At 46.7% G+C, this 13,370-nt stretch overlaps 1 protein-coding gene and 1 long non-coding RNA gene across 2 annotated transcripts; both read left to right on the forward strand.

The window, feature by feature from the left end:
- Positions 1–7,085: 7,085 nt before the first annotated feature.
- Positions 7,086–8,529, forward strand: LOC137335961 (zona pellucida sperm-binding protein 4-like). The gene is made up of 5 exons (XM_068001467.1): positions 7,086–7,308; positions 7,924–8,102; positions 8,172–8,269; positions 8,345–8,485; positions 8,517–8,529. Exons 1-5 carry the CDS (start codon positions 7,086–7,088, stop codon positions 8,527–8,529), a joined length of 654 nt encoding a protein of 217 aa, XP_067857568.1.
- Positions 8,530–9,254: 725 nt separating this feature from the next.
- Positions 9,255–10,477, forward strand: LOC137336081 (uncharacterized). Its single transcript, XR_010966563.1, has 3 exons — positions 9,255–9,329; positions 10,106–10,219; positions 10,294–10,477. It is a non-coding gene; the product is annotated as an uncharacterized lncRNA (long non-coding RNA).
- The last annotated feature ends 2,893 nt before the right edge of the window (positions 10,478–13,370 follow it).

Genomic DNA, 13,370 nt, shown 5'->3' on the forward strand with positions numbered 1-13,370 from the left:
CATCTTCTGTGATATCCTCAGAGAGTCCATGATCCTCTTTGAACCATGTCAGCGCCCTTTGCACTCTCTGGTACCCGCTGAGTGCCCCTCACCCACTGACACGCCCTGAGCGTCCTTACATTCTCTGATACCCTCTGGCAGTCCTTCCCCTCTGCGAGATCTCAATATACTCTCTGATACCCTCTGAATGCCCGCTCCCCTCTCTGAGAAGCCCTTGCCCCAATGGATCGCCACTAAGAAGCGATTAGACCCCCCGATGCCTTGTCAGAACACATTACCGTCCCTGCTTTCAAAGTGCAGTGTAACTTCACAGGTGGATCTACCGGTCTGTGTTAAGAATGAGATCCAGATTTGTTCGGTCGCTGTTGCTTCCGCCTCTCCCACTCTGAGAGCTCTATTGGCAGTCGGTACTGATCTTCCTCCTATAAACTGGGTGTGGATCTATGAGTGCGCTGCTGATTGATAAACTTTGGGAGTTTATGTATGACAGCGATGCTTATATATGCTCTGTGGGTGTGTATATATGAGTGCAATGTTTATATATGAACTGTGGAATGAACAGGAGGGGCAATTCCTCCTGGGGCTATATTTACTTCCACGACAATAACTCGAAATAAACGATGGATGTGGAGCCGAAATTGCTCAGTTGGGAGAGTGTTAAGGTCCTTAGTTCAATCCCGAGTTTCGGCAGTTTATGGTTGTTTAGTATCTCCTTCCTTTCTTCGATTCTCGCATTTATTTACAGTAAAATTTGATACCCAACACTGAAGGATTGGGGATGGAACAGAAAGGCATCAAGGATGGGAAATATTTCTATCGTCTCTATGTAGTTTTTATTTCTGTTACCTTCTGCCTTTTTCTCTTGGTTTTGTCTCTCTCGTGCCGGGTGATATTTGATTTGATGCATTTGTTCTAAACTGATCCCTTTTCCACATCTCGGGGCGGTCAGACCCGCTCTGTCTGTCTGTTGCTGCTGATGATCATTAATGGGAACAGGCCGCGAGTTAAACGTTTATCTGCAAACCGGAGAAAGACAAAAAAAGACTTGTTTCTCCGACCCGAGGGCAAAGTTGCAATGGATGTTATTCAAATAAACTATCCCCGTGAATTTGTCTGTGGTTTTTTTTGTAAAGTTTCGATTTTAAAAGTTACAAAAACCCGAAATAAATAAAGTAAATTACAAGAATCGAATCAGTGATCATGACATTACGGTATACTCTATGCAAATGAGCTAACCGGCCCTACGAACGGCACATTCGGTTATTTAATTATTTTTTTACCTGTACGCTGGCTGATAGCGGTTTCTGTACATGGCCCTCTAAATCTCTCTACTCGTCCACAGTTCCGAGATTCTCACCACTTTAGAAAATACTCTGATTTATCTTTCTCAGATTTACAGTGCATGACCTCGCTCTCCCCCACATTGAACTCTATTTGCCGCAGTTTGGCCCACTCACTTCATCTATCAATTCCCACTTTTCAACTTCCGGTTTTTAAGCGACATTACTTATTGTGCCACCAGAAGGCTGCGTGTATAAATCATGGGTAACCGTTAATTTTAGAGCTGATAGGATTCTGGATCGTTCCGGAATTAATGTTTTATCTGCTTTTTCACAATTAACAGAACCTTGCTCGAAAGTCTGCTTCCCGAGTTCTCAAATTTCAGGAAGGCGTCTCATTCTGCCCTCGACTTTTGATCTTGACCTGCAGTTGAAACTTTTGCAAAGAGGGAAAAGATGTCCCCAAATCACTCCACGTGAATCTCAAACGCTTTGGGATGAAGTTCAGTTCAAACAGTCAGGACTTTAAAGGCCCCTCAATGACCTGCACTTTTATTGAATGGGTTTTGTTCGTCATTGCATTCGATCGTGAAATCGCTCTCCGCTTTCATCTCACTGAAGTGAAGAGTGTGACGGCATCAGACTAACTCCAGAAAAAAAAACGGGTGTTCAGAAGGAGATACCCTGAGAATGTGGAACGAACTGAACTCCTGCAGCAAAGCCAACAGCTGTCTCTCTGCAAAACAGGATGGGAAGAATTTTGACAGTCGGCCCGGCTCACTCAGTCGGGAGGACATGAGACTCTTAATCTTAAGGTCGTGGGTTCGAGCCCCACTTTGTGCGATTTGTGTTCTATTTTTCACACTGAGTGATAAAAGTTTCAAAGTGCAACCCCTTTTCTCCAGTGATATCACCAGACACAACCCTGAGCTGCATGAAAGGAAACCGTGAGCGTTGCCAATTATCCACTCCCTCCTGATTCTACCTTCTCGTTCCCTCCACATGGGACACGGACAGGTTATCGGTTCAGTCCGCTTCATTTTTTGCCGTTATTAAAAATGTTGAAGGTTAGAAAATGTAATATTAAGAAGATGCCAACTCTGGATCCATTCGCCTCTCTGATACCACCTGAGCCCACCTTACCCTCTTTGGTTCACCCTGAGCTCCTTATCTTCTCTGATACGCTCTGTCTCTTATCTTCTCTGATACCGTCAGAGAGTCCATGATCCTCTTTGAAACTTGTCAGCGCCATTTACCTGCTCTGATACCCACTGAGTGCCCCTTACACAGATACGTCCTGAGCCCCCTTACACTCTCCCATACTCGGCAGTCCTTCCCCTCTCTCAGATCTTAATACACGCTCTGATGCCATCTGACTGTCCCTTCCTCTCTCTGAGCCCCCTTACACTCTCTGATGCAATCTGACTGTCCCTTCCCCTCTCTGAGATCCCCTTGGCCCGATCGATCGCCACTAAGAACCCATTACCCTCACTGATACACAAATGCGATGTAATTTCACAGGTGGATCTACCGGTCTGTCTTAAGGATGAGATGCAGAGTTTGTTCGGTCGCTGCTACTTCCGCCTCTCCCACTCTGAGAGCTGTATCGGCGGTCGGTACCGAACTTCCTCCTATAAACTGGGTGTGGATGTATGAGTGCGCTGCTGATTTATAAACTGTGGGAGTTTATATATCAGAACGATGTTTATATGTGAAGTCTGGGTGTTTATATATGAGTGCGATATTTATATATGAACTGCAGGTGTGTATATCTGATTGCTATGTCAATATATATGAACTGTGGGTGCGTGTATGAGTGCGGTGTTTATAAACGAACTGTGGGGTTTTATATATGAGTGCGATGTTGATACATGAACTGTGGTTGGGGATATGTGAGTGCGATGTTTATATATGAAGTGCGGTAATGAACAGGAAGAGCAAGGCGTCGCGGCGGTGATATTTTCTTGCAGGACAATGAGGCAAAGTTGAATTTGCTGTTGGGTCAAAATCGCTGAGTTGGAATTGCGTTAAACTGAAGATCTAAAGGTTGTTCATTCAATCCCGGGTTTCGGCAGTTTTTGGTTATTTGGTTTCTTCTTCTTTGGGTCGATTCTCGCATTTATTTACAGTGAAATTTGATTCCAGCCACTGAAGGATTGGGGATTGAATAGAGAGACATTAAGGATGGGAAATATTTCTATCGACTTGATTTCGTTTTTATTTCTCGATTCCCTTCTATCTTTTTCTCTTAGTTTTCTCTCTCTCGGTGCCGGTTGATTATTTGATTTGATTCACTTCTCCAAAGCCGATGCCTTTTCCACATCTCGGGGCGGTCAGACCCGCTCTGTCTGTCAGTTGCTGTTGATGATCATGAATGGGAACAGGCCGCGAGTTAAACGTTTCTCTGCAAACCGGAGAAAGATAAATAAATAGAAAGACGTGTTTCTCCGGCCCAGGGGTAAAAGCTACAATGGATGTTATTCCAAAAATTGTCCCCGTGACTTAGTCTGTGGATCTGTTTGTAAAGCTTGGATTTTAAAAGTCATATAAACACGAACCAAAGCCCCTTCTCAGCCCATACAGGAATCAAACCGCGATCGGGATATTATGACACTTCTAAGCAAACGAACGAACCGTTGCTAACATCCCATTAACGATTTTCAATCGTTTTTGTACCTATAGTGGTTGGTAGCGGTTTCTGTGCACGGACCCCGAAATCTCTCTGCTCCTCCATTGTCCCCAGCTTCTCACCATTTATCTTTTTTCGATTTAAATGGATGACTTCGCTCTCCCACACATTGACCTCCATTTGCCGCAGTTTTGGCCACTCACTTAATCTATCAATTCACACTTTTCAACTTCCTGCTTCTATCTGCATTACTTATTGCTCCCCCAGAAGGCTGTGTCTTCAAATCCCGCCGGGGTAACAGTTGCTTTTTGAGCTGATAGCATTCTGGATCTTTCCAAAATAATTTTTTTATTTTCTTTTTCTCAACAAACAGAACCTTGCTCTAAAGTTTGGTTTCTTTGTTCCCCGGTTTCAGGGAGGTGTCTCATTCTGCCCTCGACTTTTGATCTCGAACTGCGGTTGAAACTTTCGCGAAGAGGGAGAAGTCCCCAAATCGCTCGACCTGAATCTCCAACGCTTTGGGAAGAAGTTCAGTGCAAACAATCAGGAATTTAAAGGCACCTCAATGAGCTGCACTTTTGTTTGGGTGAGTTTTCTTCGCCATTACATTCAACCGTGAAATCGCTCTCCGCTTTCATCTCACTGAAGTGAAGAGTGTGACCGCCTTGTATCTGTCAGTGTGTAAGTGACGAGTTTGGGGTCGGTATGGGTCGCTTTCAATTTTGAAATCTCACCAAGCACCAGAAAAAAGAAACTTGAAATCAAACTGTCCCTGTAAGTGATGAATTGAAGTGAATATCGCTCCAAGCAGATCTGGACAATGCGCAGTGCAGCCGCACGGGAGTTCCAAATCCACCCTCTCACCACTCGACAATCACAATTTTACTCTGGCCCAGTGTCACCGCGCTGAAATCAAGTCTTTCTCGGCCACATATTTTCTGAACATCATAGTGACTGGTTTAAGAGTGAAAACTGCCGTCCGCTTCACTGTAAGTGCAAGAGACAACTTTGTAGATACCGTGTAGTGTCACAGACCTGATCGTTGGACCTGCTCATTTCATCTCATCTCATTTTCTGCAAACCAAAACATGACTGGAATAGAGAATGGTGAATCACAGCTCGAAACATCAATCCTCTCTACCACTGGGTGATCGAGTCTTCGAACATACAGGCATTTAGGGACAAGGGGAGTTTGATGTTCAGAAATAAGACATCACCGATTTTCAATCGTGCAAGCTGCACACCCTTTATTTTGGAAAAGTAAACTGATGGTAAGACAGCTGTTACATTGATCGTTTCAAGCTGAAACGTTAGCTCGGTGAATTAGTGGTTCAGGAAACCAAACGTCGTGTCTCTGTGGTCCAATTGGTAAGCGCGTTCGGCTCTTAACTGAAAATGTTGGTTTGAGCCCACCCGGGGATGACAGGGAGTTTTTACCTTAACATTCGTTGTTTCGCATTTCCAGGTTTCGAATGTGTGTTCTGTTTGCATGAAAATGTACCGTAAACATTGCCAGCTGAGCGCGGCTGATATTCCACCATTTAATCTGCCCCAGATAACAGGTATCTGAGGCCCAGTTTTGAGCTTCCACGATCTGTTCACACAACAGGTTGGATGGTGTCCTCAGTGCGAAAACGGGAGTTCGTCTCCACGAGAACTGTGCGGTGGTCACTCCCACCAATACTGTCATGTACAGATGCATTTCCGACAGGTAGATTTGTGAGGACGAGGTCAAGTAAATTTTTCCCCTCGTGTTGGTTCGCTCACCATCTGCTGCAGGCCCAGTCTGGCAGCTTTGTCCTTCAGGACTCGGCCAGTAGTCGTGCTACCGAGCCACTCTTGGTGATGGACATTGAAGTCCCCCACTCAGAGTACCTTCTGTGGCCCTTGCTACCCTCAGCGCTTTCTCCGAGTGGTGCTCAACATGGAGGAGGACTGATTCATCAGCTGAGGGAGGGTAGTTGGTGGTAATCAGCAGGAGGTTTCCTTGCTCATGTTTGACCTGATGCCATGAGATTTGCATTTGGTCCAGAGTCAATGTTGAGGACTGCCAGGGCCATTCCCTCCTGACTGTATATCACTGCACCGCCACCTCTGGTTTGTCTGTCCTGCCAGTGGGACAGCACATACCCAGGGATTGTGATGGAAGAGTCACGGACCTCTGCTGAAAGGCATGATTCTGTGAGTATGGCTATGTCAGGCTGTTGCTTGACTGCTCTCCCAATTTTGGCACTGGTCCCCAGATTTTAGTGAGGAGGACTTTGCAGGGTCAACTGGGCTTGGGTGCCTTTTTCATGTCCAGTTTTATTCTGAGTATGACTTTTTCTAAACGAGTTTTTACAACTGAATGGCTTGCAAGGCCATTTCAGAGGGCAATTACGAATCAACCACATTGCTGTGGGCCTGAAGTCACATCATAGGCCAACCGGGTAAGTACGGCAGGTTTCCTTCTCTGAAGGACATTAGTGAACCAGATGGGTTTTATTTATGACAATCCGGTCGTTTCATCGCCAGCATTACTGATAGTAGTATTTTAATTCCAGATTTTAATTAATTAATTGAATTTAAATTCCCCAGCTGCCGTGGCAGAATTTGAACTTATGACACGTCGATTATTCGTCCAGGCCTGCTAGATTACAAGTTCAGTAACATAACCACTAATGCTACCGTACTGTATCTGGAAAATAACATATTGATTTGACTCTGTTTATTAATTAGTATTTTTAAAAAACCGCATTCCCACGGGTCACACTGAGATGGGGCCTATTTTTTTTATCAACTATTAAAGGTGACGTTGGGTCCAAGAAATAAAAGTGACTGAAAAAGCAAAATAGAAACCAATAATGTGATGTGGTTCCAGTTTCTTTTAATTTTGTGATGAAGAAATAAAGGTGTCAAGGGGGAAAAAAGCAACAATTTCAATGCAACCAAACAAGAAGTCCGGGGGCGAATTGTAGAGCTGTCGTTGGACCCAGTCTCACCTTTTTTCTTCCATTAAAAACAGGCCCATCTCCGTGTGAGCCGTGCGAATGCGGGTTTATGTTCCGGAGCCCGTGGGCCTCGGACTGTGCCTCAGGCTGATTGGAACAGACAATTACTGCCAGTTAACAGCGCTGCGATAAAAAGAGGGAGTCGGTTTTCTACTCTCACTTACCTGGGAGGGTTTGTTTGTTATAATGGAGGGTTCGGGGATTCTTGGTTTGTTATTTGTTGTAATCTGTTCAGCTCAGCCGCCCTCTCTTCTTTTCCCCGCCGATAAATGTTGGCTGTCTCCCAAAAACCGCAAAGACTGCGGATTTCCGGGAATTGAAGCCAGTGAGTGTGTGCAGAGAGGCTGCTGCTTTGATGCGGGGAACCGGGATGCACCGCCGTGTTTCTATTCACTGGACAGTCTTCCAGGTGGGTGTATTCTCAGTTCGTTTATGTTTTGGGCCAGGACTTTCCAGGTTCACCCGCAATCTAGCTGTACTAGGGGTTTCCCTGGACAGTTTCCTCTTTCTCCTTCCTGTCATACAACGTCAGTTGGAATTTCAAACCTTTCCAGTCCGGAGAGTGGAAATGGTGGTGTGATTGAGCGTCTCTAATCCCGCAGAGTATAATTGATGGTGGGATTGGGGGCTGGTAATCAAACAAAGGGAAATAGTTAATCGGCCTTTGACACAATAGCTGCAGTTAAAATCATTCCACCGTTGCTCGGTGACTTGGGACTCACACTGGTTGAATTCTGCCACGTGTAATTGTCCAGCTAGTTGGGGGGGAGGGGCAGAGTGAATGAGCCCCGGCCCCTGCTGCCACTGACCATTTGAATTTGATATTTAATTTCTATCGGCGATGCGAGCAATTTAAATCCAAGCAGCGTGGTGACGAGCTGTAATTGGTCAACTGGTTTCCATTAGACAGATAAGGGGACGAGATAGAAACTGAAACATGGATGGGGTTTGTCCCCTTCCCTGTAACGGTTCCCTTGACCCTCCCCGTGGGTCAACTAACCGCCTTTCATTGACTCTCTCGCAGTCTGCACCAAGGATGGGCAGGTCCTCATCGCTATCTCCAAGGATTTGACGCTGCCTCCTGTAAACCTGACAACGGTCCATCTGAAGGATGGAGAAGGAGCGGAGTGCAGTCCGATCGTGGCCTCTGCAGACATTGTGCTCTTTCAGTTCGGAGTCACTGAATGTGGCGCTACTCAGCGGGTAGGTATTGCGGGCTGGGAGTCCCATCAATGGCTCAGTTCGGGAATGATGGTCTTCTGTCTCTTGTAGCTGGACGGCATGAACATCCTGTATGAAACGGATGTGTTGGGTGAGTTTGAGATCTTTGATGGCGCTTTGGGATCGGTGACCCGGGACAGCCCTTTCAGGTGAGAATAGGAACACATTCAGCGGGTAGAGACAGTGAGTACCTGAATTCTTCAGCCGTGTCCGTTCTCTTGCAGGCTCCATGTCCAGTGCAGTTACATGGGAAGCCAGGAGTCTGATCTGCAGGTGAAGCCCAGAGTTTACACCCTTTCTCCACCACTGCCTGCCACTGAGGCCGGGATCCTGCTTCTGGAGCTGAGAATAGCGAGAGGTAACGAGTGCTCGCTGATGGCGAGTGTCCAACTTCAGGCTCTCCAAATAGTGCCCACCCTTCATTTTTCTCTTTTCAGACGGTGGTTACCGGAGCTGGTACGTGGCCAGTGACTACCCGATCCTGAGTGTGCTCCGGGACCCCGTGTTTGTGGAGGTTCGTATTCTGAACCGGAACGATCCGTCCCTTGTGCTGCTGCTCAATGACTGCTGGGCGACCCCCACCCCAGAGCCGTATTCGGGGCTCCGATGGGATCTCCTGGTGGAGAGGTAAGGGAGCGAGTGAGGGGGCTTGAGGCAGTGTGGGGATTGGGGAGGGGGCGATATGGGCGGGGAATAATACAGAAATCATTCCTGGAGTCCGAGTTAATGACAGGGGAAAATAGTCCTTCGAAGTTGATATTTTGTTCCAGACTTTGGTATAATTTGTTTGATGTAAACCTGTCACCGTGTGACGCCCCTCTGTCTCTGTTCCAGGTGCCCCTTTGCTGGTGATAACTACAAAACCCGCCTCCTCCCGGTAAACGCTGCTTCCCATTTGCTGTTCCCAACTCACCATAATCGTTTTGTAGTCAGCACGTTCGCTTTCTGGGACCGAGTTTCGGGCCGGGCTCTGTCCGGGGAGGTGAGTTTCCTTCAGTACTTCTTTCCCGGTCACTTGGTATTACATGATCCCTGGGTCTTAAGTGAGCAGGCCCCTGTTGGTCGGTTGACTGTAGAAGCATTAATCTCCTAACTGGGAGCTGTGGGATTGACCATACTGCACTGTCGCTTTGCAGGTTTATTTCCACTGCAGTGCTGAGGTTTGCTGCCCTTCCACTCGAGAGAACTGCACGGCTCCCTGCAGCCCCAGTAAGTACCTGTGATCTGACTAGAAACTAAACCCTGACGGGGAGGGGTGGGTGTGGGACATCTGGACACGGGGCTCTCTCAGCAAGGGGCCGAACACTGGGCAAATGTCCCGAATCTGGCGGTTCTGGGAACTTGTCCCGTTCCATTCGGTGCAGGTTTCCATTCGAATAGCAATCTCGGGCAGCGGGTCTGCGCACATCTTGCACCAGGTCAGTAATTGTGAAGGATGCTCTGATCCTTGAGCTGGGATGAATGAGGTACTTTTGGCTCCTTGCTACTTGCCCGGATGCTGAGCTGCCCTACCTGCCGACCCCCGAGGAGCAGAATCCTCCCATTGTTGGCACGGGTGTGTTCCACATCCGGTTCCGAATAGTCCACCCTTCTCCTTGGAGAACATTAAACCAGCATCTAACTATCATCATTCTGACACTGGGAATTCAGGGTGGAACCGAACGGATGTCCCGGGGCCGGACACCTGGCCAATTGTGAGTGTCTTATAAAACTGCGGGTCAAAGTAGTGCATCAGTGTCTTTCACCAGGAGACCAGACTGACCATTGTGGCGGCAGCAGTAATTGCGAACTCTGCTCAGTTTGCACGTCCTTCTGAGAATCCGTTTGGTGAGGACCGGATGGAATTATAGCCGGAACTGCAATCTCTGTCCGGTACCCAGGGCCCTGATGTGTTTTCCATGAGGCCATCTGATTCAGGATTTCCAGACAGATGAAGATTTAATCATTCACCATGAACTCTTGTCTCTTTCTCTCCTTCGCCCCAGAGAGGCGAAGAAGTGCCGATGACCAGTCTGGGGTATTGGTGACCGCTGATGGACCCATCCTTTTCCTGGAAGGTGAGACGAGATTGGCTGCTCTGATCCACCAGGACGAGAAAGGTAAAGCAGGGAGCTCCACCTGTGTCTAGTGATGGAGTAACTGGTGCCCATCTAACCCTGGCTTCTCCCCACAGATACTGCTGTTGATTCCCCCTTCCGTGTTCCTGGATTAGCTGTTGGGGTAGCGCTGCTCTCCGTGGCCCTGTTGGTCGGGACTGTTGCTATATGGAAAATGGAGCAGGGCCGCAGGGTGGGCTCCGAGTGCAGCTCCATGGAACTGTAGATGTCTGTTGGATAATAAAATCCTGTTATAGATGATTGCTGTTCTCGTGTTATCTTCCAAATGCTCGCTGGATTGTACTCTTTGCAGTGAGTTAACTTGGTGTCTGGTTTGAGAATTGTTTTTGCTGCAGCCAACAATTGCAACCTTCCCCAATTCGGAATGAGATCCGGGTCAAAGTTGTGGTGGGTTTGTCGTGAAATGGTGTCGAGAAGGAATGACTCGTTCCCTTGCCTCTAACTCTGATCCTGTGGGTTGGTCCTAGGCCCATATTTCTGGAATTGCTTCTTCCCTGAGGGCATCGATTGATCAGTTTGCCAAGCCGGGAGAATGTTGGGCTCTCTCCTTGCACGACCACTGGCTGCTGGTGTCTCCCGCTACAGGAACAGGAGAATAGACGAGATGACTGCGTGGCTACAGGGATGGTGTGGGAGGGATTTAAATTCCTGGGACTTTGGGACCGGTTCTGCGGAAGATGGGACGGGTTACACCGGAGCCGGACCAGGGCCGATGTCCTCATGGGGGTGTTTGCTGGTGCTGTTGGAAGGTTAAAACTAGAATGGCAGGGGGGTGGGAACCTGAGCAGGGAGACGGAGGAGGGGGAAACAATGATAGAAACAAGACAGAATGGGATGAAGCAATAGTGGCAGGCAGAGAAAACAAGGGCGCTAAACAGAGGGCCGTAGTGCAAAATAATACTAAGATGACTAGCAATCTTGAACAGTCTAAAGGTGTTAATGTGCGGATCATTTGCAATAAGGTCGATGAATTGACAGCGCAGATAGATATTAACGGGTATGATATAGTTGCGATCATAGAGACATTGCTGCAGGATGACCAAGGCTGGGAACTGAACATCCAGGGGTATTCAATATTTAGGAAGGACAGGCAAAAATGGAAAGGAGGTGGGGTAGCGTTGTTAGTAAAGGAGGCAATCAATGCAATAGTGAGTAAGGATATTGGCTCGGAAAATCACGATGTGGAATCTGTATGGCTGGAGTTAAACACCAAGGGGCAGAAAACGTTGGTTGGGGTTGTCTATTGGCCCCAAACAGTAGGGGAGCGCATTGAACAGGAAATTAGAGCCAGAAAGTTACAACCATAATCGGACTTAAATTTATATACAGCTTGGTCAAACCGAATCAGCAATAATACAATGGGGGAGGAATTCCTGGAGTGTACATGATTTATTTCCAGACCAATACATTGAGGAACCAACTAGAGAACAGGCGATCCTAGATTGGGTATTGTGCAATGAGAAAAGATTGATTAACAATCTTGTGCGGGTCCCTTAGGGAAGAGCGACCATTACGTAATAGAATTCCTCATTAAGATGGAGAGTGAAGTAGTTGAATCCGAAACTAGGGTGCTGAATCTAAATAAAGGAAATTACGAAACTGAGTTGGCTAGGATAGATTGGAGAACTTTACTAAAAGGGATGACGGTGGATAGGGAATGGCTAATATATAAAGAACATGTGGAGACATTATAACCATTATTAATTCCTGTCTGGCACAAAAATAAAACAGGAAAGGTGGCTCAACCGTGGCTTACAAAAGAAATTAGTATTAGTTCCAAAGAGGAGACATATAAAATTGCCAGAAAAAGCTGCAGGCCTGAGGATTGGGAGCAGTTTAGAATTCAGCATAGGAGGACGAAGAGGGGGACAAGTAGAGTATGAGTAAAGTAGCTGGCAACACAAAAACTGACTGTAAAAGTTTCTATAAATGTCATGAGAAAAAGATTAGTGAAGACAAATGTAGGTCCCTTACAGTCAAATGCGGAACAAAGAAATGGGAGAACAATTAAACAAATACTTTGGTTCTGTCTTCAAAGGAGGACACAAACAACCTTCCAGAAATGTTAGGGAAGCAAGGGTCGACTGAGGAGAAACTGAAGCAAACCAGGATTAGTTTTAAAGAAAAAGTGCTCGGAAAACTAATGGGGCGAAAGGCTGACAAATCCCCAGATCCTGATAATCGACATCCCAGAGTACGAAACGAAATGCCCCTGGAAATAGTGCATGCATTGGTGATCATCTTCCAAAATTCTACAGACTCGAACAGTTCCTACAGATTGGAGGGTGGCAAATGTAACCCCACTATTGAAAAAACAGGGAATTAAAGACCAGTTAGCCTAACATCAGTCGTGGGGTAAATGCTCGAGTCTATTTTAAAAGATGCGATAACAGAACGCTTGGAAGGCATTAACGGGATTGGACAAAGTCAGCATAGGTTTATGAAAGGGAAATTATGCTCAACAAATCTACTGGAGTTTTTTGAGGCGCTAACTTGTCGAATAGATTGGGGTGAACCAGTAGATGTGGTGTACTTGGATTTTCAGAAGGCTGCTGATAAGTTCCCACACAAGAGGTTAGTGTGCAAAATCAAAGCACATGGGATTGGGGGAATATACTGGCATGGATTGAGAATTGGTTGACAGACAGGAAAGAGTAGGAATAAATGGGTCTTTTTCCGGGTGGCAGGCAGTGACTCGCGGGGTACCGCAGGGATCAGTGCTTGGGCCCCAGCTATTCACAATATATGTCAATGATTTGGATGAAGGAACGGAATGTAACATTTCCAAGTTTGCAGATGACACAAAGCTGGGGTGGGATGTGAGCTGTGAGGAGGATGCAGAGAGGGGCCAATGTGATTTCGACAAGTTGGGTGAGTGGGCAAGAACATGGCAGATGCAGTATAACGTGGATAAATGAGGTTATCCACTTTGGTTGTAAAAACAGAAATGCAGATTATTATCTGAATGGTGATAGATTGGGAAAATGGAGCGGTGCAACGAGACCTGGGTGTCATTGTACACCAGTCGCTGAAAGCGAGCATTCAGATGCAGCAAACAGTTAGGAAGGCGAATGGTATTATGGCGTTCATTGCAAGAGGATTTGAGTACAGGAGCAGCAATGTCTTACTGCAG

This window comes from Heptranchias perlo, chromosome 20 (genome assembly GCF_035084215.1).
Source record: "Heptranchias perlo isolate sHepPer1 chromosome 20, sHepPer1.hap1, whole genome shotgun sequence".
In the NCBI taxonomy this organism is placed as follows: Eukaryota; Metazoa; Chordata; class Chondrichthyes; order Hexanchiformes; family Hexanchidae; genus Heptranchias; species Heptranchias perlo.